The sequence below is a fragment of the Sus scrofa genome, chromosome 13 (genome assembly GCF_000003025.6).
Source record: "Sus scrofa isolate TJ Tabasco breed Duroc chromosome 13, Sscrofa11.1, whole genome shotgun sequence".
NCBI classification, from domain to species: Eukaryota; Metazoa; Chordata; class Mammalia; order Artiodactyla; family Suidae; genus Sus; species Sus scrofa.
In genome coordinates this window covers 75298273-75325831 of record NC_010455.5, presented here as the reverse complement: position 1 = coordinate 75325831, position 27559 = coordinate 75298273, and the positions used below count along the sequence as shown (strand labels likewise).

General features: G+C 36.5%; 1 protein-coding gene across 1 annotated transcript in view; it reads left to right on the top strand.

Moving 5' to 3' along the window:
• The window catches only part of RYK (receptor-like tyrosine kinase), a 104833-nt gene that overhangs the window by 64483 nt on the left and 12791 nt on the right, over positions 1 to 27559 (top strand). Inside the window, 4 exon segments of the mRNA XM_021069472.1 lie at positions 10718 to 10787; positions 16115 to 16247; positions 17490 to 17599; positions 17755 to 17914. Of these exon segments, the coding sequence (XP_020925131.1) occupies positions 10718 to 10787; positions 16115 to 16247; positions 17490 to 17599; positions 17755 to 17914 (473 nt within the window).

The following is a 27559-nucleotide window of genomic DNA, read 5'->3' as shown; positions in this document are numbered from 1 at the left end:
TTTAGGATCTCTGTTGCTTTATTGGTTTTCTGTCTAGAGGATCTGTCCATTGATGTGAGGGGGGTATTTAGGTCTCCTACTATGATTGTATTCTCATCAATATCTCCCTTTATGTCTGTTAATATTTGTTGTGTGTATCTGGGTGCTCCTGTATTTGGGGCATATATGTTGACAATAGTAACATCCTCTCCTTGGATGGATCCCTTAATCATTAAATAGTGTCCTTCTTTGTCTTTCTTTATGCCTTTTGTTTTAAAGTCTATTTTGTCTGATATGAGCGTTGCGACTCCTGCTTTTCTGTCATGTCTATTGGCGTGAAATATTTTTCCCCACCCTTTCACTTTCAATCTATATGTATCTTTTGTCCTAAGGTGAGTTTCTTGTAGGCAGCATATTGAAGGTTTTGCCTTTTTATCCACTCAGCCACTCTGTGTCTTTTGATTGGGGCATTCAGTCCATTGACATTTAAGGTGATAATTGATAGATGATTATTTATTGCCATTTGAACCTCGTGTTCCAGTTGATTCTATGGTTCTCCATTTTTTTTTTTTTTTTTTTTTGGTTGGATGGTCTCCTGTTATTATCTGCTTGAGTGGTTTTTTTTTTTCATTTTTTGCAAATGCAATATTTGGTTTTGGCTTGTGATTGCCCTGTTTTTTAAGTATGCTAACCCCTTCCCATAAATGTGTGTTTTAGCCTGATGGTCCTGTAAGTTCAAACACTTCATTACTATATTAAAATTAAGAAGAGAGACATACATATAAACAAAAAAGGTTATTTACCTCCTGACATCCCTTGCCCACATTTTATGGTTTTGATGACTCTTTTTTATTTTTTTCTTTTTAATTTTATTTTGTTTGAAGCATGTTCATGATTAAATCTGTATGCTGGCTTATTTGAGTGACTTCTCTCTGATTGCAGTTTCCTCAGTCCTAGTTCTTCCTCTTCTTCTTCTTCTTTTTTTTTTTTTTCTTTTCTTTTTTCTTCCCTTTCCTTCCTTTCTTTTTGGTTTAGAGAAGCCCTTTCAATATTTCCTTTAACCTGGGTTTCTAATACTTCTTCTGGGATTTGTAAATATTCTGTGGATAATTTAGAACTGGGCTGTTTTCAGTTTGTTCTGAATGAATCTTGAATGAACAGAAAAGGTTTCTGTCTGTACAGAATTGGGTCGATTTAGGATTGGAAGGGGAAAAAAAGGAAATAATAGTGATAAGAGAACACAATGCAGATACTGGGGCTGTTGCACAAGATAAGATTTCTCTTTCTGTACACATTTGAATTGTACTCGCTTGTTTCTGTGTCTTACCACTGTAATTATAATGTTCTCTCTGAGCTAGACGGAAACAAGAGAAAGCACAGTGAGTCCTTAGCAAAGATATAGTCATAGTTTTTGCATGAGAAACACAGAGGAAGTGCGCTCACCACAGTATTTGCTTCAGAATTGTTAGATAACTCCATCTGATTGAGTAATTCTGAGATATATTCTTTTGGAATGTTGTTTTTATTTATTTATTTATTTATTTATTTATTTATTTATTTATTTATTTATTTATTTTTGGCCATGCCTACAGCACATGGAAGTTCCAGCCCAGGGATCAAACTTGCAGTATACACACACACACGCACACTCATACACACACACATATATATATGTATACACACACACTCATTTTCTCACATTATCCTCCATCATGTTCCATCACAAGTGGAACATATAGTTCACTGCGCTATATATATATATAGCAGGATCTCATAGCTTATCGACTCCAAATGCAATACTCTCCATCTACTAACCCCAAATTTCCAGTTCATCCCATTCTTTCCCCCTCCCCTTGGCAACCAAAAATCTGTTCTCCAAGTCCAAGAGTTTGTTTTTTTCTGTAGATAGGTTCATTTGTACCATATATTAGATTCCAGATGTAAGTGATATTATATGGTATTTGTCTTTCTCTTTCTGACTTCCTTCACTTAGTATGAGACTTTCTAGTTCCATCCGTGTTGCTGCAAATGGCATTATTTTGTTCTTTTTTATGGCTGAATAGTATTCCATTGTGTGCATCTACCACATGTTCTTAATCCATTCATCTGTCAAACATGGTTGTTTCCTTGGGAGTTCCCGTCGTGGCGCAGTGGTTAACGAATCCCACTAGGAACCATGAGGTTGCGGGTTCGGTCCCTGCCCTTGCTCAGTGGGTTAACGATCCGGCGTTGCCGTGAGCTGTGGTGTAGGTTGCAGACGCGGCTCGGATCCTGCGTTGCTGTGGCTCTGGCGTAGGCTGGTGGCTACAGCTCCAATTGGACCCCTAGCCTGGGAACCTCCACATGCCGCCGGAGCGGCCCAAGAAATAGCAACAACAACAACAACAACAAAAAGACAAAAGACAAAAAAAACAAAACAAAACAAAAAAAAAACATGGTTGTTTCCATGTCTTGGCTATTGTGAATAGTGCTATTGTGAACATAGGGGTGCATGTATCTTTTTGAATGAAAGTGTTGTCCAGATATAAGCCTGGAAGTGAGATTGCTGGGTCGTATGGTAGTTATAGATTTAATTTTCTGAGGTACCTCCACTGTTTTCCATAGCGGTTATACCAACTTACATTCCCACCAACAGTGTAGGAAGGTACCCTTTTCTCTTTGTTGACTTGTATAATGATGGCCATTCTGACTGGTGTGAGGTAGTACCTCATTGTAGTTTTGATTTGCATTTCTCTAATAATTAGTGATATTGAGCATTTTTTCATATACCTGTTGGCCATCTATATATCTTCCTTGGAGAAATATCTATTCAGGTCTTATGCCCATTTTTCAGTTGGGTTATTGGCTTTTTTGCTGTTGAGTTGTATAAGTTGTATATTTTAGAGATTAAGCCCTTGTTGGTTGTATCACGTGCAACTATTTTCTCCCATTCTGTAGATTGTCTTTATTTTCTTTTTATGGTTTCCTTTGCTGTGTAAAAGCTTGTGAGTTTGACTAGATTCCATTTCTTTTTATTTCTGTTGGCTTGTGTGACTGACCTAAGAAAACATTTGTATGGTTGATGTCAGAGAATGTTTTTGTGTTTAGTTTCATTTATTTACATACAGCTGTCTAGTTTTCCCAGTACCACTTGCTGAAGAAACTGTCTTCCCCATTTTATATTCTTGCCTCCTTTGTCAAAGATTAATTGACCGTAGGTGTCTAGGTTTATTTCTAGGTTCTCGATTCTGTTCCATTGGTCTATATGTCTGTTTTTGTTCCAGTACCACACTGTCTTAATTACTGTAGCTTTATAATATTGTCTGAAGTCTGGGAGAGTTATGCCTCCTGCTTGTTTGTTTGTTTTTTTTCCCCCTCAGGATTGCTTTGGCAGTTCTGGGTATTTTATAGTTTCATATACGTTTTTGGATTGTTTGTTGTAGTTCTATGAAAAATGTCATGGGTAATTTGATAGGGATTGCATTGAACCTGTAGATTGCTTTTGGTAGTATGGCCATTTTTATGACATTAATTCTTCCAACCCAGGAGCATGGAATATCTTTCCATTTCTTTGAATCTTCTTTAATTTCCTTGATTAATGTTTTATAGTTCTCAGCATATAAAATCTTTCACATCCTTAGTCAGGTTGATTCCTAGGTATTTAATTTTGGGGGGTGCAATTTTAAAAAGTATTTTTGTCTTCATTTTCTAATATTTCGTTGTTAATATACAGAAATGCAACCGATTTCTTAATCTTGCATCCTTCTACTTTGCTGAATTCGTCAATCGGTTGCAGTAGTTTTTATGTGGAGTCCTTAAGGTTTTCTATATATGGTATAATGTCATCTACATAGAGTGATAATTTTACCTCTTCTCTTCCAATTTGGATACCTTTTATTTCTTTTATTTGTCAGATTGCTGTGGCTAGGACTTCCAATACTTGTTGAATAAAAGTGGTGAGAGTGGGCATCCTTATCTTGTCCCAGATTTTAGTGGGAAGGCTTTCAGCTTTTTTCTGTTGAGTATTAAATTGGCTGTGAGTTTGTTGTAAATGGCTTTTATTATGTTAAGGTATGATCCCTCCATCCATTATGAATGGATGTTGGATTTTGTCAAATGCTTTTTCTGTATCTATTGAGATGATCATGTGGTTTTTGCCTTTTCTTTTGTTAATGTGGTGTATGAAATTGATTGATTTGCATACATTGAACCATCCTTGTGAACTTGGATGAATCCCACTTGGTCATGGTGTATGATCTTCTTTATATATTGTGGGATTTGGTTGGCTAAAATTTTGCTGAGACTTTTTGTGCCTATATTCATAAAAAATATTGACCTATAATTTTCTTTTTTGGTAGTATCTTTGGTTTTGGTATTAGGGTCATGGTGGTTTCATAGAATGTCTTTGGGAGTGTTCCTTCTTCAATTTTTGGAAAAGTTTAAGAAGAATGGGGATAAGTTCCTCTTTGTATGTTTGGTAGAATTTGTGAAGCCATCTGGTCCTGGACTTTTGTCTGTAGGGAGTGTTTTTATTACATATTCAATTTCATTTCTAGTGATTGGTCTGTTCAATTGATCTGTTTCTTCTTGATTCCATTTTGGCAGGCTGTATGTCTCTAGAAAGCTGTCCATTTCTATTAGGTTGTCAAATTTGTTGGCATATATTTGTTCATAGTATTCTCTTATGGGTTTGTTTGTTTGTTTTTTGTATTTCTGCAGTATCTGTTGAGATTTCTCCATTTTCATTTCTTATTTTGTTTATTTGAGTTCTTTCTCTCTTCTTGATGAGTCTGGCCAGAGGTTTGTCAGTTTTGTTTAACCTTTCAACAAACCAGCTCTTGGTTTTATTGATTTTTTTTCTATTGTTTTTTGAATCTCTATTTTATTGATTTCCTCTCTGATCTTTATGATTTCCTTCCTTCTGCTGACTTTAGGTTTTGTTTGTTCTTCTTTTACTAATTCTTTTAGGTGGTAGCTTAAGTTGTTGATTTGAGATTTTTTTTTTCCTTTTCTGAGGAAGGCCTGTATTGCTATGAACTCCTCTCCAAGAACTGCTTTGCAGCATCCCATAGATTTTTGAATGGTTGTGTTTTCATTATCATTTGTTTGAGGTATTTTTTAATTTCCCTTTTGATTTCCTTGTTGACCCATTGTTTTTTTAGTAGCATGTTGTATAGTCTCTGTGTAGACAATTTTTCTCATTTATTTTCCTGTGATTGATTTCTAGTTTCATGCCATTGTGGTCAGAGAAGATAGTTGAAATAATTTCAATACTCTTGAGTTTGTTGAGGTTATTTTGTGTCTCAGTATGTTATGTGCCCCAAGTATGTCAATCCTTGAGAATGTTTCATGTGCACTTGAAAAGAATGTATATTCTCGTTTTTTTGGATGCAGTGTCCTGAAAATGTCAATTAAGTCTATCTTTTCTATTGTGTCATTTAGGATCTCTGTTGCCTTATTAATTTTCTGTCTAGAGAATCTCTCCATTGGTGTGAGTGGCTTGTTAGAGTCTCCTGCTGTTACTGTATTCCCATCAGTTTCTCCTTTTATGTCTGTTAATATTTGTTGTGTGTATTTGGGTGCTTCTATATTAGGGGCATATGTTTTGACGACTGTAATGTCCTCTTCTTGAATGGATCCTTTTATCATTAAATACTGTCCTTTGTCTTTCTTTATGGCCTTTGTTTTAAAGTCTGTTTGGTCTGATGTGAGTATTGCAACTGCTGCTTTCCTGTCTTTACGTTTGCTTGAAGTATCTTTTTCCATCCCCTCACTTTCAGTTTATATGTGTCCTTTGCCCTAAGGTGAGTCTCTTGTAAACAGCATATTGTAGGCTCTTTTTTTTTTTAATCCAATCTGCCACTCTTTGTCCTTTGATTGGAGCATTCATTCCATTGATATTTAAGATAATTATTGATAAATGTGTACTTATTGCCATTTTAAACCTTTTTTTTCCAGTTGATTCTGTTTCTCCTTTGTTCCTTTCTTTGTTTTATTGGATGATCTCCTTTTATTTTATGCTCGTGTCCTCTTCTTTTTAGTTTTTGTGAATGCTTGGTTTTGATTTGTGGTAGCCCTGTTTTTCAAGTATGTTAACCCTTTCCTATATCTGCTTGCTTTAGCCTGATCATGTAGGCTCAGACATCTTCTAAAAAAATAAAAATAAAAAAGTAGATTTTCTTACTTTCCTTCCCCACATTTTATGATTTTGAAGTCCTTTTTTTTTAACATTTTCATGTTTGTCCTTTTGCTGTTCCTTTTGTTTATTGTCACTTTTACAATAGTTTTTTTTTTTTCCTTTTAGATCTGGATTCCTTTTACAGATCTAATTAGATATATTTCCTTTTACATCTGTATTCTGGCTTACTTAAGTGATTGCTTTCCAATTGTGATTTCCTCCATCCTATTTCTTCTTACTTCTTTTTTATTTAGAGGAGCCCTTTCAGTATTTCTTTTAGAATGGGTTTGGAGTTCCCATCATGGCTCAGTGGTTAATGAATCCGACTAGGAACCATGGGGTTGTGGGTTCGATCCTGGGCCTCACTCATTGTGTTAAGGATCTGGCGTTGCCGTGAGCAGTGGTATGGGTCGCAGATGCGGCTTGGATCCCGCATTGCTGTGGCTCTGGTGTAGGCCAGCAGCTACAGCTCCAATTAGACCCCTAGCCTGGGAACCTCCATGTGCCATGGGTGGGTTTAGTTTTGCTGCACTCTTAGTTTTTATTTGTTGGAAAAATTCTTTATTCCTCCTTGTATTTTAAATGATATACTTGCTAGGTAGAATATTCTAGGCTGCAATTTTTTTCCCTTTTAGAACTTTGAATAAATTTTGCCACTCTCTTCTGGCCTATAGTGTTTCTCTAGAGAAATTGCCTTATAGCCTTATGGGGTTTCACTTATCTTGCTGCCTTTAGAATCCTCTCTCTAAATTTGCCATTTTTATTATAATATGTCTTGGTGTGGACCTGTTTGGGTTCAACTTGTTTGGGGCCCTCTATGACCTTCCTGTATCTTAATATCTGTTTCTCTTAGATTTGGAAAGTTTTCAGCTGTAATTTCTTCAAATATATTTTTTATCCCCTTTTCTTTTTCTTCTCCTTCTGGAATCCCTATTATGCATATATATTATATTATCCCATAGATCTCTTGTATTGCTTTCATGTTTTGTTTTTGTTTTGTTTTGTTTTGTTTTTGTCTTTTTGCCTTTTCTAGGGCCGCTCCTGTGGCATATGGAAATTCCCATGCTAGGGGTCTAATCGGAGCTGTAGCCACCAGCCTACACCAGAGCCATAGCAACGCAGGATCCGCGCAGTGTCTGCAACCTACACCACAGCTCACGGCAACACCGGAGCCTTAAGCCACAGAGTGAGGCCAGGGATCGAACCTGCAACCTCACGGTTCCTAGTTGGATTCATTAACCATTGAGCCATGACGGGAACTCCATTGTCATGTTTTTTCATTTGGATTTTCTGTCTGCTGGCCTGATTGGGGCTGCTCTACTTTTAAACAGTGAATATGTAACCATGGTGCCTGAGTTTAGTGGTCAGGATTTTATTGTTGGTTCAGCATTTTACTAGGTAGGGCTGGGATGTGGGTCTTGGCTTTTTGCACATCTTTCTATCAGATGACTTAATAAATTATTACTTTTTTTTTTTTAACTCTTGACATACAAATTTATTATTGGTTTCTTTGAAAGTACTTTAAAGGATCTGCTCTTAATTTTGTTTTTGATATCTAAAAACCTTTTTTTTTTTTAAATGTCCAGGAAGTTCCTGGGCCAGGAATTGAATCCAAGCCATAGCTGCGAACTCCACTGCAGCTGCAGCAACACCAGATCCTTTCACTGGGCCAGGGATTGAACCCACACTTCTGCAATGACTCGAGCTGGTACATTTGGATTCTTAACCCCCTGTGCCACAGTGGGAATTCCTAAAAACCATTTTTTTTAAAAAATTAAAACTCATTTTCAAATTTTAATGTAAATTCTCTACTCACTTAATGAAACATTCTTTTCAAATGGGAGAAAATCTTTTATACTATTAGGATAGTGGTCCCTATAAAATGGGGAATCCTTATATATTTGTGCACATATTTGATGGCTTTAGATTCTTTTGAAGATGCAGACTAAAGATATTGGTAAATTGCTTTATCATGTTTTATTTCAAAAACATTGAACTAAAAGTCAATTTTAGTTTTGTTTTGTTACCTAGGCCAAAACCGTGAGTTCTGAAGCTGAAAACAAAATGGAATATCCTCACTAATTTTTTTTTTTGGTGTTTTTTTTTGTTTTTTTTTTTTTTTTGGTCTTTTTGTTATTTTGGTTCCCAGGCTAGGGATCGAATCGGAGCTGTAGCCACCGGCCTACGCCAGAGCCACAGCAACGCAGGATCTGAGCCGCGTCTGCAACCTACACCACAGCTCACGGCAACACCGGATCGTTAACCCACTGAGCAAGGGCAGGGACCGAACCCGCAACCTCTTGGTTCCTAGTCGGATTCGTTAACCACTGCGCCACGACGGGAACTCCATCCTCACTAATTTTGGCTATTAATTTAAACTAAATGTTTTTCTATGAATATAAATTCTTTTTGTTTGTTTTTAACTACATAGAGGTAAGAAAAAGAAAACAGTAAAATATACCATCATCTCCAGTCAGAACGCCTGTGTTCATTTTTTTCTAGTTGTGTGTTTGTAAGGTTAGAAAGTATAAACAGGACAGAAAGGCGTAAGAAGTAAATTCTCCCATCTTTAAAAGTAATAACCATAAACAATTTCTTATGACTCCATGAGTAAGGAAGAAAATGCATTGAGATATATCTGATTTTTCACATAAGTTCATTTTTGAAATATAACTGATCACACATAGTTTTTCACCTTTTTTTGTTGTTGTAGTTGTCTTTTTGCCATTTCTTGGGCCGCTCCCATGGCATATGGAGGTTCCCGGGCTAGGGGTCTAATCAGAGCTGTAGCTGCCAGCCTACACCACAGCTCACAGTAATGCCGGATCCTTAACCCACTGAGCAAGGGCAGGGATCGAACCCTCAACCTCATGGTTCCTAGTCGGATTCGTTAACCACTGCGCCACAATGGGAACTCCAGTTTTTCACCTTTTAAATTTTAATATACCTTGCAGATCATCTTCCTCTGTCACTAACATACAGTTCTGACTTTTTTTTTAAGGTAACTGCATTGTATTCTTTTTTTTAAATGAATGCCTTTTATTTTTCCATTATTTTTATGCCTTTTATTTTTTCTTGTTGGTTTACAGTGTTCTGTCAATTTTCTGCTGTACAGCAAAGTGACCCAGTCACACATACATATATACATTCTTTTTCTCGCATTATTCTCCATCATGCTCAATCGTAAGTGACTAGATATAGTTCCCAGTGCTATACAGCAGGATCTTACTGCTTATCCATTCCAAAGGCAATAGTTTGTATCTATTAACCCCAGATTCCCAGACCATCCCACCCCTTTCCCTCTTGGCAACCACAAGTCTGTTCTCCAAGTCCATGAATTTCTTTTCTGTGAAAAGGTTTACTTGTGCCATATGTTGGATTCCAGATATAAGTTATATGATATGGTATTTGTCTTTCTCTTTCTTGCTAATTTAACTAGCTCTCTGTTGATGGGCATTTTGGTTGTTCTTTGTTTTTTTGCTGTTAAAATTGAGCAGTATTCTTGGTTTATTTTATATATAGGTAAATATATGTGAACTTTTGTGAGTAGACTTTTAGTAATAGGATTGATTATGGTAAAGGGTATATGCATTTTTAAATTTTATTAGATGTTGCTTCCCCCAAGATGGTATTGATGAGCCTGTTTCCTCACTTGTCCAATCTGGCAGGTAGCTGATTTTTTTTTTTTTTTCCTCTTTCAGTTTGGTGAGGAAAATGCTATCTCCTAGTTTAATTTGGATTTCTTTACTTAGAAGTGATGTGGAAATTTATTGTTTAATTTGCTGGTTATTTGTGTTTCTTTTTTTTTTTTTTTAGTAAACTATATGTTATATACTTTGCCTCTTTTTCAATTTTTTTCTTATTGTATGAGTTCTTTTTTTTTTTTTTTTCTTTTTGTCTTTTGTTGTTGTTGTTGTTGTTGTTGCTATTTCTTGGGCCGCTCCCGCAGCATATGGATGTTCCCAGGCTAGGGGTTGAATCGGAGCTGTAGCCACCGGCCTACGCCACAGCCACAGCAACGCGGGATCCGAGCCGCATCTGCAACCTACACCACAGCTCATGGCAACGCCGGATCGTTAACCCACTGAGCAAGGGCAGGGATCGAACCCGCAACCTCATGGTTCCTAGTCGGATTCATTAACCACTGCGCCACGACGGGAACTCCCGAGTTCTTTTGTTAAGAAATTTATTAGAGTTGATTTACAGTGTTCTGTCATGTTCTACTGCACAGCATTATGAGTTCTTTAAAGAAGGGGAAAAAATGAAATTCGCCCTTTATATGCTTTATGTGTTGCAGATATTTTCCAACTTATTAATTACTTTCTCTGCTTTGTTTCTGGAACCTTACTTGATTTCTGATTTTTATGTAGTCAAATTTATCCTTAATGGCTTTTGTAAATGTTGACTTCGCCAGCGAGACTCTACCTTCTACAAATAGACCTATCTATAACTTTTAGTAAAAATAACTTTTAGTAAAAATTTACCATATAATCTGATTTAGTTACATACTAATACCAGAAAATATTGATGTCATATATATATTATCATACTATTTATGACAATGTCTTTTTCTTTATATAGATCAAGCTTCTGAAATTCAGGTGACAATGATGCTCACTGAAAGTTGTAAGCTACGAGGTCTTCATCACAGGTAAGAGGAGAAACCACCCAGTATTTAAGTATTAAGCGTGGTATCATTGTATACTATATTTTAAAGAATGTTGTGATGTGTTCTGATTTGAAGGCATTTTTGGAATAGCTTAATTTTTTTTTCTTGAATATAAAAGTGAAATGCATGTTCACTGCACAAAATTTAAAAACATTATAAAATGCAAAGAGAAGTATGTAAACCCACATCTGGATAATTGCAGCTGAGCTTTCAGGAAAGAGTTTATATTTATATTTAAAAAGTAGGATAATGATATACATATGCTAGAAATATTTATTATGAAATTTAGGACGTACCAAAGACAAGAACAATAAACATCAGTAAGCCCACTTCCTAAATTCATTGATATGTTAACAATTTGCCATTTTTGCTGTGCATGTGTATGTATCTGTCACCTATTTAGGTAAATATAGATATATAGAAATTTTGAATGTGAATATATTTTAAAGTTGAATATTTCAACAATTTCATGCATTTCCAGCATGAATTTTCCAAAAAACTGAGGATGTTTTCCTATATAGTCACAATACCATTATCTTTAGCAAAGTTAACATATTTTTTGATTTAGCAAAATATTGTATCTCACTTTTCATGTAACTATAAATTTATATCCACATTTAAAAGACTGCATAATTATTCCCTAAATGGATACACTATATTCTATTTAACCAGCCTCTTTCTTTGGTTTGCAGTATGAATTTTTAAAAATAGTTATATTTCTATGTGAAGAACTTTTTTAAAAAAGCTTAATATCAATCCTCTTTACAGAGCTATAATAAAAGATTCTGTCTTCTAAGCCAAAAAAGGCTTAACTGTAGTATCACAATGTGCAGTAGTATCAATGTTTTGGCGAGGTTTTGTTGTTGTTTTTAAAGCACTGTGTAGAGTCAGCTTAATTTGTGTGCCTACTGAAAATTTGGCTACAATTTTGGTAAGTAAATAGACATAATTTATTATGTTTAAAACTGTAATAGTGGCTGGACTTCTGGAAGGAAAAAAAAAGTGATGTGTGCAAAAGGCATTATGCATGGTAATTTCTATGTGCTTTGAGCAGTTGAGTTCTGCCAAAATATGACTACACAGAGTTTTATTTTTGAATTTTATTTATTCTTTGGTTCATACTCAACAGAATTTGAGAACCTAAAAAGAAGCCAGTTATAGTAAGATCAATAAAATAGTAGTAAAAATGAAAGTTTTTTTGGCATTGTGGTGGTGGAAAAGAAAAGCCAACAGTAAGGAAACAATTATTTCACTGTGATTGAACATAAAACAACACTAAGCTTCTGGGCAAGCAATGCTGAAGTCAGATAAATTTTAGTATTAGAAGGAGAAGAAAAAAAAAAGAAGAAGAAACATACATGTGTCTTGGGGGAGAAACCTTTTTCTGATTTCAGATTCTGAGGCAGATGTCTCATTAGGGTTGTCATATACTTGAAATGTTGATTAAGATAGTGAATAGATATGCTTTTTAGTTTCATTGAAAATTGGATAGCCAGAGACCTTTGAAAAAAATTGACCATACAGTAATGAGGGACTAAAGATGTCCTTTTGAAGAGTTGAAGTCACATGGTTTAAGAATTGTTACTTTCCATTGGCCTGATTCGCTGGTTCAGTCCAAGAATAAACTCATTTGCAGAGGAATGGATAGATACCTTGTCCCTTAGCCTGTGTTTTCTAAAACACACATTTTGTTTCCTCTGAGTTACAAAACAAGACCTGAGTAATGGTCAGTTGTCCTTTTCATCCTTTTGTCAACAATATTAACAATGTTGGGAGCACTTGACTTATCATGCTGACCCTAGGGGGAAGAACCAAAGTATTTAATACTATTATATAATGTTAACCTAGTACTTAGGTGCTTAACTGGTATTTTTACCCTGATGGAAATTCTGTACTACTTCAGCACAGAAGTGGGTGGCAGGGATAAATATAGACAAAGCCAAGATTTTCTCAAGAAGCAATTTTATATCCGCTGTAGCCCAAAGGTGCTTTGGCTCAGTAATGTTCAGAGCAAGCATTTGCAGCATTTTATCAGGCAGCTTTAAGCTTGTAGGGTTTTCCAGCATCCACCCAGGATGAATTAGTAGCCCCAGGGTACCCTGAGATGGTGGAATGGGATGGCTTACTGAATTAGGGTTATTTGTTACTGCACTTTCAGTGATTAGGGAAAGTCTTCTAAAGACAAGTTATGGTTTGTTCCTGGTTAATTGTTCTGCCTGGCCATAAAGTGATACCAGGACTTCTAGTCTTTAATGAGCAAAACAGTGTCGATATATAGAAAGTATGTGGTTCTTTCTATTCACTGTAGCAGTTTATTTAATTTTTAAGGGGACTAGGGCCTACCACACATTTCTATTTGACCTCTTTTTGATGTCTAGGCTATTCCTGGCTGTGTGTATGTATTTGTTTATTCATTCCTTTGTTTTCATTCAGTAAGTGTCCATTTTGTACTTGTAACTCTGCTAGGCAGGAGGGTAAGAATGAAATAATGATTTTCATTGATTATATTATAGAATTTATCAAGCAAACTAAATATACTCAACAAAAAGTGACACCTGGTTTCAGATTTTATCTTTTTTTAAAAACTAGTTTTTTTTAAAACTAGTTCATTATGTTTTACTTCATGTTTCAACATTCCGTGATTAAGAGATAAAAAGTGTTGCAATATTTTAAAGCATTTTGAAATTCTTCTCACTCCTTTTTCCATTAGAATTTGTGAGGATAATTTTTTGACTCTCCACTGGTCCAGCAGTACCTGATGGCAAGCTCTTTGCTGAATGTTCACTTCTGTTACACTGCAGGCAGCTCAGCAAGACTGAGAATCGCACATAGTTCTTGCCTCAGCTCCCCTGCCTTTCCTCTGTAGTACCTGCTTCTGCCCTTATCCACTCTTCTCATAGATCCCAGACCTTCCTCTTTACCTTCCTTATCTTTATAAAAAAGGCAGAATGAAGAAGTCATTTGTACTTTGAAACATTTTCATGCAGCTTGTTACAACTTTTCCTGGAGTACTTTTAATCCTCTGGTGATAGAATAAGTGATTTCTTCTTATGCAGCAGACTTACTGTGCTTGGGTCAAATTCCTTTCACTCTGCTCAGTGAATTTCAGTCATGAGGAGAGGAGCAGAGAAATAATTTTTGGGGAGTTAAAAGACTGGGCAGCTATTTATGTTACCCCTGAAATCATGGTATATTCAGTTAAATCTGAGTGCATGCCTACTGTAGTCATTTTTTCCCACTTTAATTAAGGAAGAATTGACATGCTTTATAAATATAAAGCATTCAGCATGATGGTTTGATTACATATATTATGAAGTAACCATAGCTTCAGCTAATATAAAAGGAAAAGAAAAAAAAAATTTCTCCTTGTGATGAGAGATCCTAGAATTTATTCTCTTCACATCTTTCCTATATATCATACAGCAGTGTTAGCTATAGTCGTTAGCTTGTACATTACATTCCTAGTACGTATTTATCTTATAACTGGAAATTTGTACCTTTTGACCTTCCTCCAGTTCTCCCTCCTTCCACCTTCCTATTGTGAAGTCATTTTAGTATGTGTGGGACTTGGTGTGAAAAGAGGCTCTGTCCTCTCCCCTGTACTCACCTCGCTACACTGGGAGGGAATGTCCAGTAACCCAAGGGAAAGCACAAGCGTTTTAGAATCAGATGAAGACGTGAACTTGTTCTTTTGTGTGCTTGCTCTCTGTCCTCGGCAGATTAGTACACCCTTTTCCCCCTCCGTGGGTTCCCTCACTTACAAAGTAGGACCAATCCTCACTGCCACTCAGGCTGCAGTGCAAGCAGAAGCCTTACCTCAGAGAGGTTACCTCATACAGGTTCACTGATCTCTTGAGTCCTCATTTTCCCAGCTCTTCAGGCTCAGTGCTTTCCCTGGTAGTAACTCCTGCACAGCACAAGGGGGCCCACAACTTCCACATGTGCAATGTTAGGTCAGAATTGTGTGACTGTGTTTTTAAAAGAGATACATACTCAATTAAGACCATTCAAGAAAGAGAGAAGAGCAAGGTGGAAATGATCTTAAGTCCCACAACTCAAAGACAATTACCCCTGTATATTTCTGTGCAGAGTTTTATTATTTTTACTCTGTATTTATAATTATCCTGCAAACAAATATGAGTTTTATATATTCCCTTCCTATAAAATAAGCTCTTACTCATATTCTCTTAACATGTCTTTGTGATTGTTATACACTGTCCTATTATTTGGCCGTATTTCCTTACTTTTGGACATTCATATTGTTTCCAACTCTTTACTAGTAGTTATTGCATTAACTATCCTTGTTCATGTAGCTTTCTTATGTTTGATAATTTCCTCATTAATATCCTTAGAAGTAGAGTTTTCTAAGTTAAGGAGGAAGAAAATTTTTAAGACTTTTTTCATGTTACTTGTCAAATGTTTATTAAATGCTTATTTCTGTGGCACAGAATACAAAGCATTGGGTGTAAAAAAAAAGGGGGGCTCACTTTATTTTTTACCATCTAAGAGTTTTTAGCTTAGTGGGGGAAATGAGATAATTGTGTAAAAAGTTACATAATCTTGGGAAAAAATTGTTATTTTCGGGTACAGTTGGAAGAGATGTCATTAGGCAATAGGATGAAAGTATTTGTGTGAGCCATGGAAATTTTAAAAGGACAAGTTTTTTTGTTGTTGTTGTTTTTGTTTTTTTAACTGCATCTTTGCCTTTATGTGCACATCACACCAACATTGTATAGTTGGTGAGATCCCCATGTTAGAGGTTTGGAAAGTAAGGCCAAGAGAGATGGTCACGTAGATAATAAATGGTAAATTTAGGATTGAGAAATTTCATTCTAAATCCCATGTGACCTGCTAAGAACTTCTTGGCTTCGTGTGACAATTTCAAGCTCTTCATTGTTATATTCTTTTCTGCAGACTGCATTGGAACCTTTTTTTTTTTTTTCTCTTAAGTGTGATGATGAACCAAGTGTGATGTTATCATATGCTCATAGTTAAGTCATTTTTTAGGTCTCTCTGATTACCAAGTAAAGATTTAGTGTGACTGGAGTATTGTCTTAAGAGAATCTAGTCCAAAGGAAACAATTTTGAGTTTATAATTTTTCTCTCTCTCAAGAAAGTACATATGTGGGAAACAAAGTCTAGTCTAAAAGAGCATTTATAATGTTGCACTTTTATGGTAATATGTTTTTAAGTATGTTTGAAATTTTCTTGTTATGTTTTAGGTTATCTTTATTTTATTGCTTTTTATTAAAAATAACCCCCTGAGTTTTATGTTTCACTTGTCTTCCTCCTGACTTATTATTTTATAGAAATCTTCTCCCTATTACCCATGTGTGTATAGAAGAAGGAGAAAAGCCCATGGTGATATTGCCTTACATGAATTGGGGGAATCTTAAATTGTTTTTACGCCAGTGCAAATTAGTAGAAGCCAATAATCCGCAGGTGAGAAAATTTGCCCAAATACCAGTTACACCAGTAGCTTCTAATAATATCTTTGAAAGTAGATGTTGATATTCTTGAATATAAAATGTTCAGAGGCCTGCAAGAAGAAATTCAAAATGAACCAGAAGATATTTATCACTGTTGATTTAGAGGATAATAGTTTGTGATTCATGTCTTGATGCTTACACTTTTTGATGCTGAACTTTCCCCTGTAGAACCATTGTATATTATTTGTAATCATCTCAAACCCTCTGTAACACCATCTCAGTCAGTTTCCTGATAACTTTTTGAAGGTACTTATACTAGATCCCCCTTCTAGGAATGGAAATAGACTTTAAAGAACCATTTGGTCCACATTATACAAAAAAAAAAAAAAAAATGCTAGTGATGGCTAGAAATGCAGGCTGTGGAGGATAATTCAAGATATTTTTAATATGCTTGGCTGTAAGATGTCAGTCATCTTAGAGTTTTTCTTCACTACTTGTGCTCATAGCTGTGAAGCATGTGGTCAGATTCCAGACCCATTCTGTAGTGGTAGGTAGTAGTAAAGTCTAATGAGTGTCTTGCTGTCTACGTATCTTGTAGCCTCATTTAGGTGGTTTTAGGATTTCTAATAATGTACTTGTTACAGTTGCCAGGAGAAAGTAGATTCAAAGGCTTCATTGCATATTTGGCTTAATATGTATGATACGCTTGGTAAATTGACAGATTAAAGCCAGGGTTTCCAGCAGGTAGTTGGAAGCCGTGGCCCATAGCATCACCTGGGGAAGAATTTTATTCCTCACCCTGTGGTATTGACACACTGGCCCTGGAGGAGCACATCAGTCAAGAGCTGTAATAGACTTGTATTAGTTTGAAAATGGTCCCCAGGGGATAATCTCCTAATAAAAACTTACTGTGAAAGAAAGGAACAAGTTGAATAATGAGTATTTGCAATAGTACCTTGATTATTCAGCATTTATTGGACAGATACTTATTGAGAAGCTACTGTATCTGCTGGATGTTAGGAAGATCAGCCTAACAGATGAGAGAGAGTATGAAATAAATGATAAATTACATTGCAGAATGATAAGGACTATAGTAGATAAAAGTGGGACTATATTCTTGGTCAAGAAGTAGCTTTTTAAAACTGTGTGTAGGTGTAAAGATGTATTTTGGGATGGAGCAAAACGATGGAATAAAATAAGCAACTATCATAATTTTTGTCTTAACTGCCAACATTGTCATTTTCTGTTACCACAGGCAATTTCTCAACAAGACCTGGTCCACATGGCTATTCAGATTGCCTGTGGAATGAGCTATCTGGCCAGAAGGGAAGTCATCCACAAAGACCTGGCTGCTAGGAACTGTGTGTAGGTGCTCTGAGCTTGTTGTTGTTGTTTGGTGTTTAGTACTCCCTGGATTTGGGGTTTTTTCCAGGAGTCCCGCTGTTATATTTAAGAGTGACCATGGGTCCATATTTTTAAATACTCTGATCATATTCGATATTCATGTCTTTACTTTTCAGCATTGATGACACACTTCAAGTTAAGATCACAGACAATGCCCTCTCCAGAGACTTGTTCCCCATGGACTATCATTGTCTGGGGGACAATGAAAACAGGCCGGTTCGGTGGATGGCTCTTGAAAGTCTGGTTAATAATGAGTTCTCCAGTGCTAGTGATGTGGTAAGTGCTGGGCTCTATATCAATAGAATGGAGAAGAGGCTCCAAATGTTTTTAAAATGCTTTTCAATGTTTTAATCTAATAACTGTTCCCCAAAATTTTTTATTCAGAAAGCAAGTATAGTTAGCTTTTAGTCAGCTGGTTTGTGGAGATAAGCTATGACCCAAACTGTGCCAAACCATGGACCATCACTGTGCAATCACATTTCTTCCTCGCAGTAAGCTTTGAAGAGGCTTTTAGCACTGTGAGATAGGTAGACACTATACCAGTTTTAAAGGTGATGCTAAGTTAAAGCAGTTGATAATTTCTGTTATTTAACTTTCCAGATGACTAAATTGTTGTCAGATAATAAAGATTCATTCTTTTCTTTTTTCAAATGACCTCTTCTGTGTATTATGGACGGTATAATTTGTGGTCCGTTGTCAGTTTCTGGGTGGTTCTGCCCATTCAAGCATATCATATATTGGGATCCTTTATACTTAATGATGTATAGTTTCAGAAGCCATGTTTACTTGTGTGTATTTTGCAAGTATTTTAATTGTTTTTAACTTGTCACTTTTAAGTCTGACTTGGGAAGGTTATTTTTCTCTGTCTTGCTTTCTGTACTTCATTATCGTTGCTGAATATGTAGATATTAGTTAAAAACTTCTGCCTGTGAAGTTCACCTCTATCACTCAGTGATATCTGTGGGGTGTCACATGTGAAATCCTAGAGTAATTTGCTTCAGTTTCAACTGTAAAAATTTGGCTTACTATAGCTATATTACGCAAGATATATTTTATCTTGTGTCTTATTGATATCATTTATTTATAATATAGGGTTAACCTTTTACTAAGTTTGTATGGTTTAAGGACTACTCTTTTAATACATGCTTTTCCTCAGTATATTAGTTTCCTGTGGCTGCTACAGCAACTTGCTACAACCTTGGTGGTAAAACAACAGAGATTTATTCTCTCACAATTGAATTCTGGAGTCCTGATGTTTGAAATCAGGGTATAGACAGGACCATGCTCCCTCCGGAGACCCTAAGGGAGAACTCTTACTTGCCTTCCAGCTTCTGGTGGCTGTTAGCATTCCTTGACTTGAGGTTGCAGCTCTTTCCTCTGTGTTCCTGTACCATCTTTTCCTCCATGTGTCTGTCTTTCAGAACTTCCTCTGTCTCTGTTTTATTCTGATACATATGATTGTATTTAGGACTTACTTCATAATCCAGGATAAGTTTCTACTGTAAGGGGTCCTTAACTGAATCACATCTTTTTTCATATGAGGTGATATTTATGGGTTTGGAGATTAGAATATGGACATATCTTTGGGGCCACTATTCAAACCATTATGCTCAGTAATTGAAATTATCTGAGACTTCTTTATTGAAAAACTGTTATTCCAATTTGAAATTCTTGAAATGAGAATGATTTGTTGAGAACCCACTCTTGTTATTATAATCTTTTGACTTAAAATTTTTTCTTTTTCTGGAGTTCCCGTCATGGCGCAATGGAAACGAATCCAACGGTGAACCATGAGGTTGTGGGTTCGATCCCTGGCCTTGCTCATTGGGTTAAGGATCTGGCATTGCCATGAGCTGTGGTGTAGGTTGTAGACATGGCTCGGATCTGGCGTTGCTGTTAGTGTGGTGTAGGCTGGCATCCGTAGCTCTGATTAGACCCATAGCCTGGGAACCGCATGTGCGGCCCTAAAAAAAAAGACAAAAAAAATTTTTTTTTCTTTTTCAAAAGCTAGGTTAGCTATTTGGTATATTGTGCTTTTCTGCATACCAGATGTCTTGATAAAATGTGCTCACTTGATGTGAATGAACAGTTTACATATGTAGTTAAAAATTTTTTTTTCTGTAAAAGAAGGTCTTCCATTATGCATGTCTTTAAAATACTTTGTCTCTGAAATACAAACAGTGTATCTGACATTTGTCAGATGAGCAAAGTAAATATGAATGACAATAAGAAGGACATTTTTTGCAGAGTTCCTGTCATGGCTCAGTGGCTAATGAAGCTGACTGGTATCCATGAGGATGTGGGTTTGATCCCAGGCCTTCCTCAGTGAGTTAAAGATGCGGTGTTGCCGTGAGTGTGGTGTAGGTCACAGACATGGTTTGGATCCTGCATGGCTGTGGCATAGGCCAGCAGCTATAGCTCCAATTCGACCCCTAGCCTGGGAACCTCCATATGCCTCGGGTGCGGCCCTAAAAAGACAAAAAAAAAAAAGAAGGATGTTTTGCTTCATGGAGCAGCTGTAGAGGTTAATAGTGGATGTAAACGTGCTTCATGTTGCCAGCCTTTCCCAGCCAGAGATGAGGGTCTGTAGGGTGAGTGAATGGAGGTGGGAGGAATAAATCCTGACTCTTACATAGGTACTGAGCCCTGAGGGTTCAGTTTGTATAGCAGTGAGAAACTAGACCTAGTCTATTCTTTCAGAACTGTGATAATAAAATAAAGCTTCTCTCTCTAACATTAATGTCAAGAAGTTAAAATTCCAAGTAAAGCAGTACAGATAGGCAAAGCAGCCCACACAGCTCTCACAGTTATAAATAAGAGAACCTGGACTTATTTCAGGGGAAAGAAGTGGGTTTTTTTGTGTGTTTGTTTTATTTTTGATGTTATTTTTCATAAATGATATAAAAAAAGGAAAGCAGAGTTTGATTGAGGCTAGCACACAGCTGCTCTATTGAATGACAGTAAGGACCAGTTGTATCCTCTTTGATAATGTGCTTATTTTTAGGGTTGCCAACTCTATTCAGAAGTTCTAAATTATGGCTGGAATTCTCTTCCAGTTTCTACGTTAGGCAAAGCTGCTTTCATGGCTAAAAATTGACTTTAACTTTGGTTTTAGAACGTGGTTCTAAAACACAGTATCAGTCAAATTAGAGCTGTATAGCTTTTAAATTTACCTCTTTAGTAGAAAAGCCTGTACCTGAGCATTTTTGAATGCAGAAAAGTAAAAGAAACTGTCTTCACATTTTCTATGAAAATCTCATTCCATAGTTAATTTAAAAGATTAATTCACTCATCTCTAGGAGTTCCCTTGGTGGCGCAGTGGTTAACGAATCCGACTGGGAACCATAAGGCTGCGGGTTCGATCCCTGGCCTTGCTCAGTGGGTTGAGGATCTGGCATTGCCATGAGCTGTGGTCTAGTTTGCAGACACGGCTCGGATCCTGCATTGCTCTGACTCTGGCATAGGCCAGTGGCTACAGCTCCAATTCGACCCCTAGCCTGGGAACCTCCATGTGCCACAGGAGCGGTCCTAGAAAAGGCAAAAAGACAAAAATAAATAAATAAATAAAAGATTAGTTCACTCATCTCTTTGGGTTATTAATATTCTTTGGAACTATTGTTTTTTTTTGTTTTTTTGGTTTTTTTTTTTTTTTTTTTTTTTTTTTTTTTTTTTTTTTTTTGCTTTTTAGGGCTGAACCTGCAGCATGTGGAAGTTCCCAGGCTAGGGGTCAAATTAGAGCTACAACCGCCAGCCTACACCACAGGCAACGCTGGATCCCAACCACATCTGCGACCTACACCACAGCTCACAGAAATGCTGGATCCTTAATCCACTGAGCAAGGTCAGGAATTGGACCCATGTCCTCATGGATACTAGTTGGATTTATTTCTGCTGCACCACAACAGGAACTTCCAACTGTTGATTTTAAAATTTTATGATTTTATTACTCATTGAAACATAGCATAGTTGCCTTAGCAGAAATGAGGTGGCAGTCGTGGTGAACCCAAAACTGATCTAATGGGCAGGAAATAGAAGATATTCCTTACTTAGATGACAATCTGTGAGGATGCTGTGTAACTTCAAGAGATTGGGAATTGATTATTCTCTTAGCAAAAGGAGCATTGGTGGTTAATATTTCAGAGAGGTGTGCAGGATGGCTAGTAGTACTGTTTGCTTGCATAGTGGACGCCCCCCAAATACGCACTGCTTAATGTATTTTTTTATTTCTGTGCAAGTATTCCATTGTATATTTAAGCAGTAATAGGAATTTTTTAGGATTTTTTATAGCATTTATGATTACATATTTCACAGGAACTCTGCAGGGAAATTAGATGATACATTTCAACGAATGAGACTATAGTCGATAACACATCTCTAAGCAATGTGATCTTCATCTCTGCAGTCCTGCGATAGCTGGTAAAGTCCGTGTAGAGGACACATGGCTTAGTTAAGCAGACATAGCAATATCATACTTAGAATTATTTATTTTTATGGTTTTGATATTTTATAAATTTTGCAAGAGTTCATACATAATTTATATAAGAACTTGCTTTCTGTCATAGTCATACCAGATACCTTGTTGCTACTTGATCACTTTATAGCTTTATTTTTAAAAATCACCACAAACTGAATGGTAGGAATTAACAGGAGAATTACTTTTACATCATCATTACCTTTAGCATGTCTGGGCATAAACTTACTTGAAATGTCTGTGTGACCCAGGTTGTTCCGTGCTGTACTTATTAGAATGTGATGGTGAGAATACCTGTTGATTTATAGTTAATATGTTCAGATCCAAAAATGTTCAGATTTTTCTTCTTTAGATTATTGTAAATTACATATATACATATATATATATATATATATTTCCCCCTCAATATCTTTTGCCTTGGATAAGTAAGATTGAAAGGAATGGGAACACTGTTCTGTTTCCTTTGACTACCGTGTGACTCTTTAGTATAAAAACCCTGCCTTTCATTTTTGTGGAATTGAATATTTTTTTGAATTCTTACATTAAAGCACACACGTTAAAGTTGCTTTTTAACATTTATATTGAAAATGTGTACAGATAATCATTATGCTCTATTCCCACTTTTCCTTCATGGATGGAGTTAAAGGTTTAAAGGCTACATTTAATATTTTGCTTTTGGGAGAAGCTCCCATTGTGGCTCAGTGGTAGCAAACCCAGCTAGTATCCATGAGGATGCGGGTTTGGTCCCTGGCCTCGCTCAGTAGGTTAAAGATCTGACGTTGATGTAAGCTGTGGTGTAGGTCGCAGACATGGCTCAGATCCTGTGTTGTTGTGGCTGTGGTGTAGGCCACAGCTGTAGCTCCGATTTGACCCCTAGCCTCGGAACTTGCATATGCCGCGTGCATGGCCCTAAAAAGACCAAAAAAAAATTTCTACTTTTGGGCTATAAAACTTAATTCAGAGTCAAATGCAAAATATATACTGTAACCCCAGTGCCATTGGAATATCTGCTCATATAAAATAACATATTTTAGCTATTTATGTAGCATCTGACAAATGATATTACTGCCCTGGAGGGGACATTTTCTCTGCCCATTTTGGCTTGGCCAAAACCTGACTGGTATGCATGAGGACTCGGGTTTGATCCCTGGCTTCGCTCAGTGGGTTAAGGATCTGGCGTTCCCATGAGCTGTGTGGTGTAGGTCGCAGACACAGCTTGGATCTGATGTTGCTGTGGCTGTGGTGTAGACCAGCGACTACAGCTCTGATTCAGCCCCTAGTCTGGGACCTTCCATATGCTGCAGGTGTGGCCCTAAAAAGACAAAAAAAAAAGACCTTAACATTTTTGCATGTCTTAATAGTTACAAATTCTATTTGATTTATTTGGAAATACATTGTTTTCCATCTTAAAAATAATACATTGTATATGTAGGTTGTGTTTTCACAGTTTTTATTGAAAGATTCAATATTTTACGATGTCAAGATGCTTATAATGTTAGTGTCAGCTTATAACTATTGAGCTTGGGGAATAGGCACAGCTAGATATGACTAGTTTTAAATCCCTAGTATTATTATATGACATCATCATAGGCATTCTTAAGAATTTCTGGATATTGTTTTTATTCTGTTTTCATCAGATATGGTTCTGCCATGGATTTTTTTTTTTTTTTTGGTGACTTTTCCTTTATTTGAAAATAGATTTCTTGATTTATGTCTTCTCTGAATTATTTCGCTAATTACCGTAGCTGACATAATTCTGCTGTTAAGAGGTTACCTTCTATTCAGTGACTAAATGCAATTAGGAATACACAATTAAGAGTTTCTTTCTTGGTTTTCTTGTATTTACGGTATTACATTGTGTTTAGAAAGCATTTTCTTGGGAAAAACAAGTCAAGGAAATGATTTGCATGCTAATCTTATCAGTATAGTTTATGGCAATAAAGAGGTCCGTTAAAGTATTTTATTTTATTTTAGTTTTTATTTTTTGCTTTTTGAGCTGAACAGGCTAGGGGTCAAATTGGAGCTATGGCTGCCAGCCTACTACCACAGCCACAGCAACACCAGATCCAAGCCACGTCTGTGACCTACACCACAGCTCACAGCAATGCTGGACGGATGCTTAACCCACTGAGTAAGGCCAGGGGTCGGTCGAACCTGCATCCTCACAGATACTAGTTGAATTTGTTTCCTCTGAGCCACAACAGGAATCCCTAAAGTATTTGAATAGTTTTTAGGGTGCAGAGCATATGAAGATATCTTCCTTGACTTAATTTCTTCTGTGAACATTAGAGATTATCTCTAGAAGGAGGAAAATGTGTAAAGTTGCCCAGATACTCTGTAGCAGAGTGCTTCTTACTACTTCTGTTTGCACAGTGCCATGAAGGTCACCACCACAACCCTAAACAGACTTGAGTAGGAGAAACTCACATTCATAATATGCCAATGAAGAGTAGTCTTCTGAACTACTGTGGTATCAAAGGGAGAACTACAGTTTTCAGAGAATTCTTACTATTTTTAAAAGGACAGAAAACTTTCTATTTTAATATTTCTTTATTATTAATTTTAGAACAGTGCTTAAGATTCCCAATATATATTTTGTTTCCATTATGGTTGCAGATTTTATACATCAGCAATCTTAGATTTATTACTTAAATATTAAATTCATATTAAGAAGAATCGATTACAAGATGTTAGGAAAAAGCTGGAGAAGTGGAAAGTTAATTCAGACATTAGTTTAGGAAATAAAGATTTAAAGTTTAATATCATTAACATTAAGAAAATATTATTTAGTCTTATGAAATAGTTTTAATATTTCCTGGGAATGAGGAATAAATAGATTTATAACAGTTAATATGTTTTCAGAGTGACTAGTTGCTGTCTTGTGATGAAATAGTTACTATCCTCGATGTATTTTCTGTATTTGGCTTTCCTTCTTAAGAATAGATATTTTCCTCAAGAGATATGGAAACATCTCTTTCTTTTCCTTTCCTGCCTTATCGTTATCATTCTGTTTAATTTCACCTTCAAATAGCCCCAGTGTTCTGATGGAGCAGTGTCCTTAAGCATCTGGTACAGTGGGAGGAAAGTACCACATATAGCAGATATGTGTGATGCCTTGGTAAGCATCCAATGTTAGATCCTAGGACAGATTCATAGCAGAATTGGTCTCATTGTAGTCATTTATAACACTCAGTGCCTAAAGATGGCTTGTTTTTGAAGATGAGTTAGCTGCATGTGCTAAATTTATACCCGATGCACTCATTGCATTTTATATATAGTATACCTAGGTGCATTAGTTTATTTCTTTATTTTTTTAGGGCCACCTGTGTGGCATACCAACATTCCCAGGCTAGGGATCGAATCAGAGCTGCCAGCTGCCAGTCTAGGCCACAGCCAAAGCATTGTAGGATCAGGGCCATGTCCGTGACCTACACCACAGCTCATGTCAATGCCGGACCCTTAACCCATTGAGTGAGGCCAGGGATGGAACCCTCATCCTCATGGTTAGTAGTCGGGATCATTACTGCTAAGTCACAACGGGAGCTTATGGGTGTGTTAGTTTAGCTGGAGTAGAGAAATATTTGCCCCAGTGATAAATAGAGAGGATTATTAAGATTTTGAGGTAATAGTTTACATTGAAGAATTGCTAAAAAGACCCCTTTAAAAAGGTCACTTGTATAAATTTATTTAATTAGTTAATTATTGCTTTTTCGGGCATATGGAGGTTCCCAGGCCAGGGGTCAAATCAGAGCTATAACGGCCAGCCTATACCACAGCTCACAGCAACGGCGGTCCTGAACCCACTGAGCAAGGCCAAGGATCGAACCTGCGTCCTCACGGATACTAGTCAAATTCACTTCCACTGAGCCACGAGGGGAACTCCTAAGTTTATTAATTAGATCCTGGCCCCCACCTCCACTCTATGTGTGGGGGCCTGGCCCACCACCACATATCCAACAATACTTTTTTAAAGTAGCATAATTCTATAGATAGATATATATTTCAGCTGTGGTTATTGGAAAGTCCTGGAAAATCTATGTCTGGAAAATTAAAATCATAGAATACTGAAGCTTCAGAAATCAGGTATTTAGGAAGGAGTATATAGTAATAAAACCTGTACCTGTGTACAGCTTGGCAACAGTTTTGGAAAGTTGTGAAAATTGTTTAATGTTAGTGAAAATTAAGTGAATGCATGCTTTCAGTGCTAGGAATGTTCTTCCATGATATTTTGATCTTCAGAGTGAACTATTAATTAAAGGAGTTGGTAAGGAGAGATCCAAACTCCTTCCCCTTGATTTTCATAGCTTTCTGTTCTTTACCTTATCTTCCCTTTTTATCATCATTTATCATATTTTCTACTGTACATTTCCTTATGTTTTGCATTTCACCTAATCTGGAATTCCTGCTCAGTCCATGCTCACCAGGTACTTAATGCCATTTGATTTGATCTTCTTTGCATCCTCAGAGAATTTTGTATCTACTTAATGGCACCTATCACATGCTGCCTTATATCTTCATGCACAAGTCATTATCCCTAGAATGTGCAGTGGGGACCTCTGCCTTAATTATTTTCCTTTAGCAGGTGTTCTATAGTTAATAGAATTGAAGTTGGTTTGTGTGTGTGTGTGTGTGTGCACACATACCTTCTAGGTATTTTAAGATTATTCACAGTCAGCAGTGTTAAATCTTTTCCTTCGAAAGCTGTGTACTTGACTGTGTGAAAGAATCCTGAATAGTCTTATACTGTGCTCTTCTATTTCCATGCTGAATCTTCACATTTTTCCTTGTCTCAATCCCATAGACTTAATTCAGAGATCTCATCTGTTCTCTTGACTGTAAGTTATTTATGAGTAAATGATTTATTTGACCTTTGTGGCCTGAGGTCTCCCTCTTAACTATTAGATATATTGCATAGATATCAATGCTTTTCTACCCAGGGCCCATGTTTCTGAAAAATTAAGTGCAGTCTTTGCACTGTGAAAATGTAGCACGATTGAGGACAACAGGTGGAATATCTGGTTTGGGGAGAAACCGTGATTGATTCGACTTGGAGCATGTTGTCTTCAAGGTACTGATGGGTAGAATGTAGATTGGGGATTCTAGAAAAACAGACTAGAAACGGGATATTAGAAATTGGACATCACCTTCATAAAAGTGGTGATTGAATAAACAAGAGAGTTTGTTGATCCCAGAGGTAGTCAATATAAAGAGAGAAAAAAGCCAAGAGAAGAATATAGGGAATATTAATTTTTCAGCAGTGAAAAAGGAAAGATGAACAATGAAAAGAAAAAGGTAAGAGGAGAATTCAGAGAAGCTATCTCTTAGAAACCAAGAAAGGAAATAGTTTTAAGGAGATTCTAGTCTATAAACATAACTGTAGTGGTCAGAAAGGAGGAGGAAATCATTGGGGCCTTTTCACAACAAGGAGGTTTAGTAAATCATTAAAGATG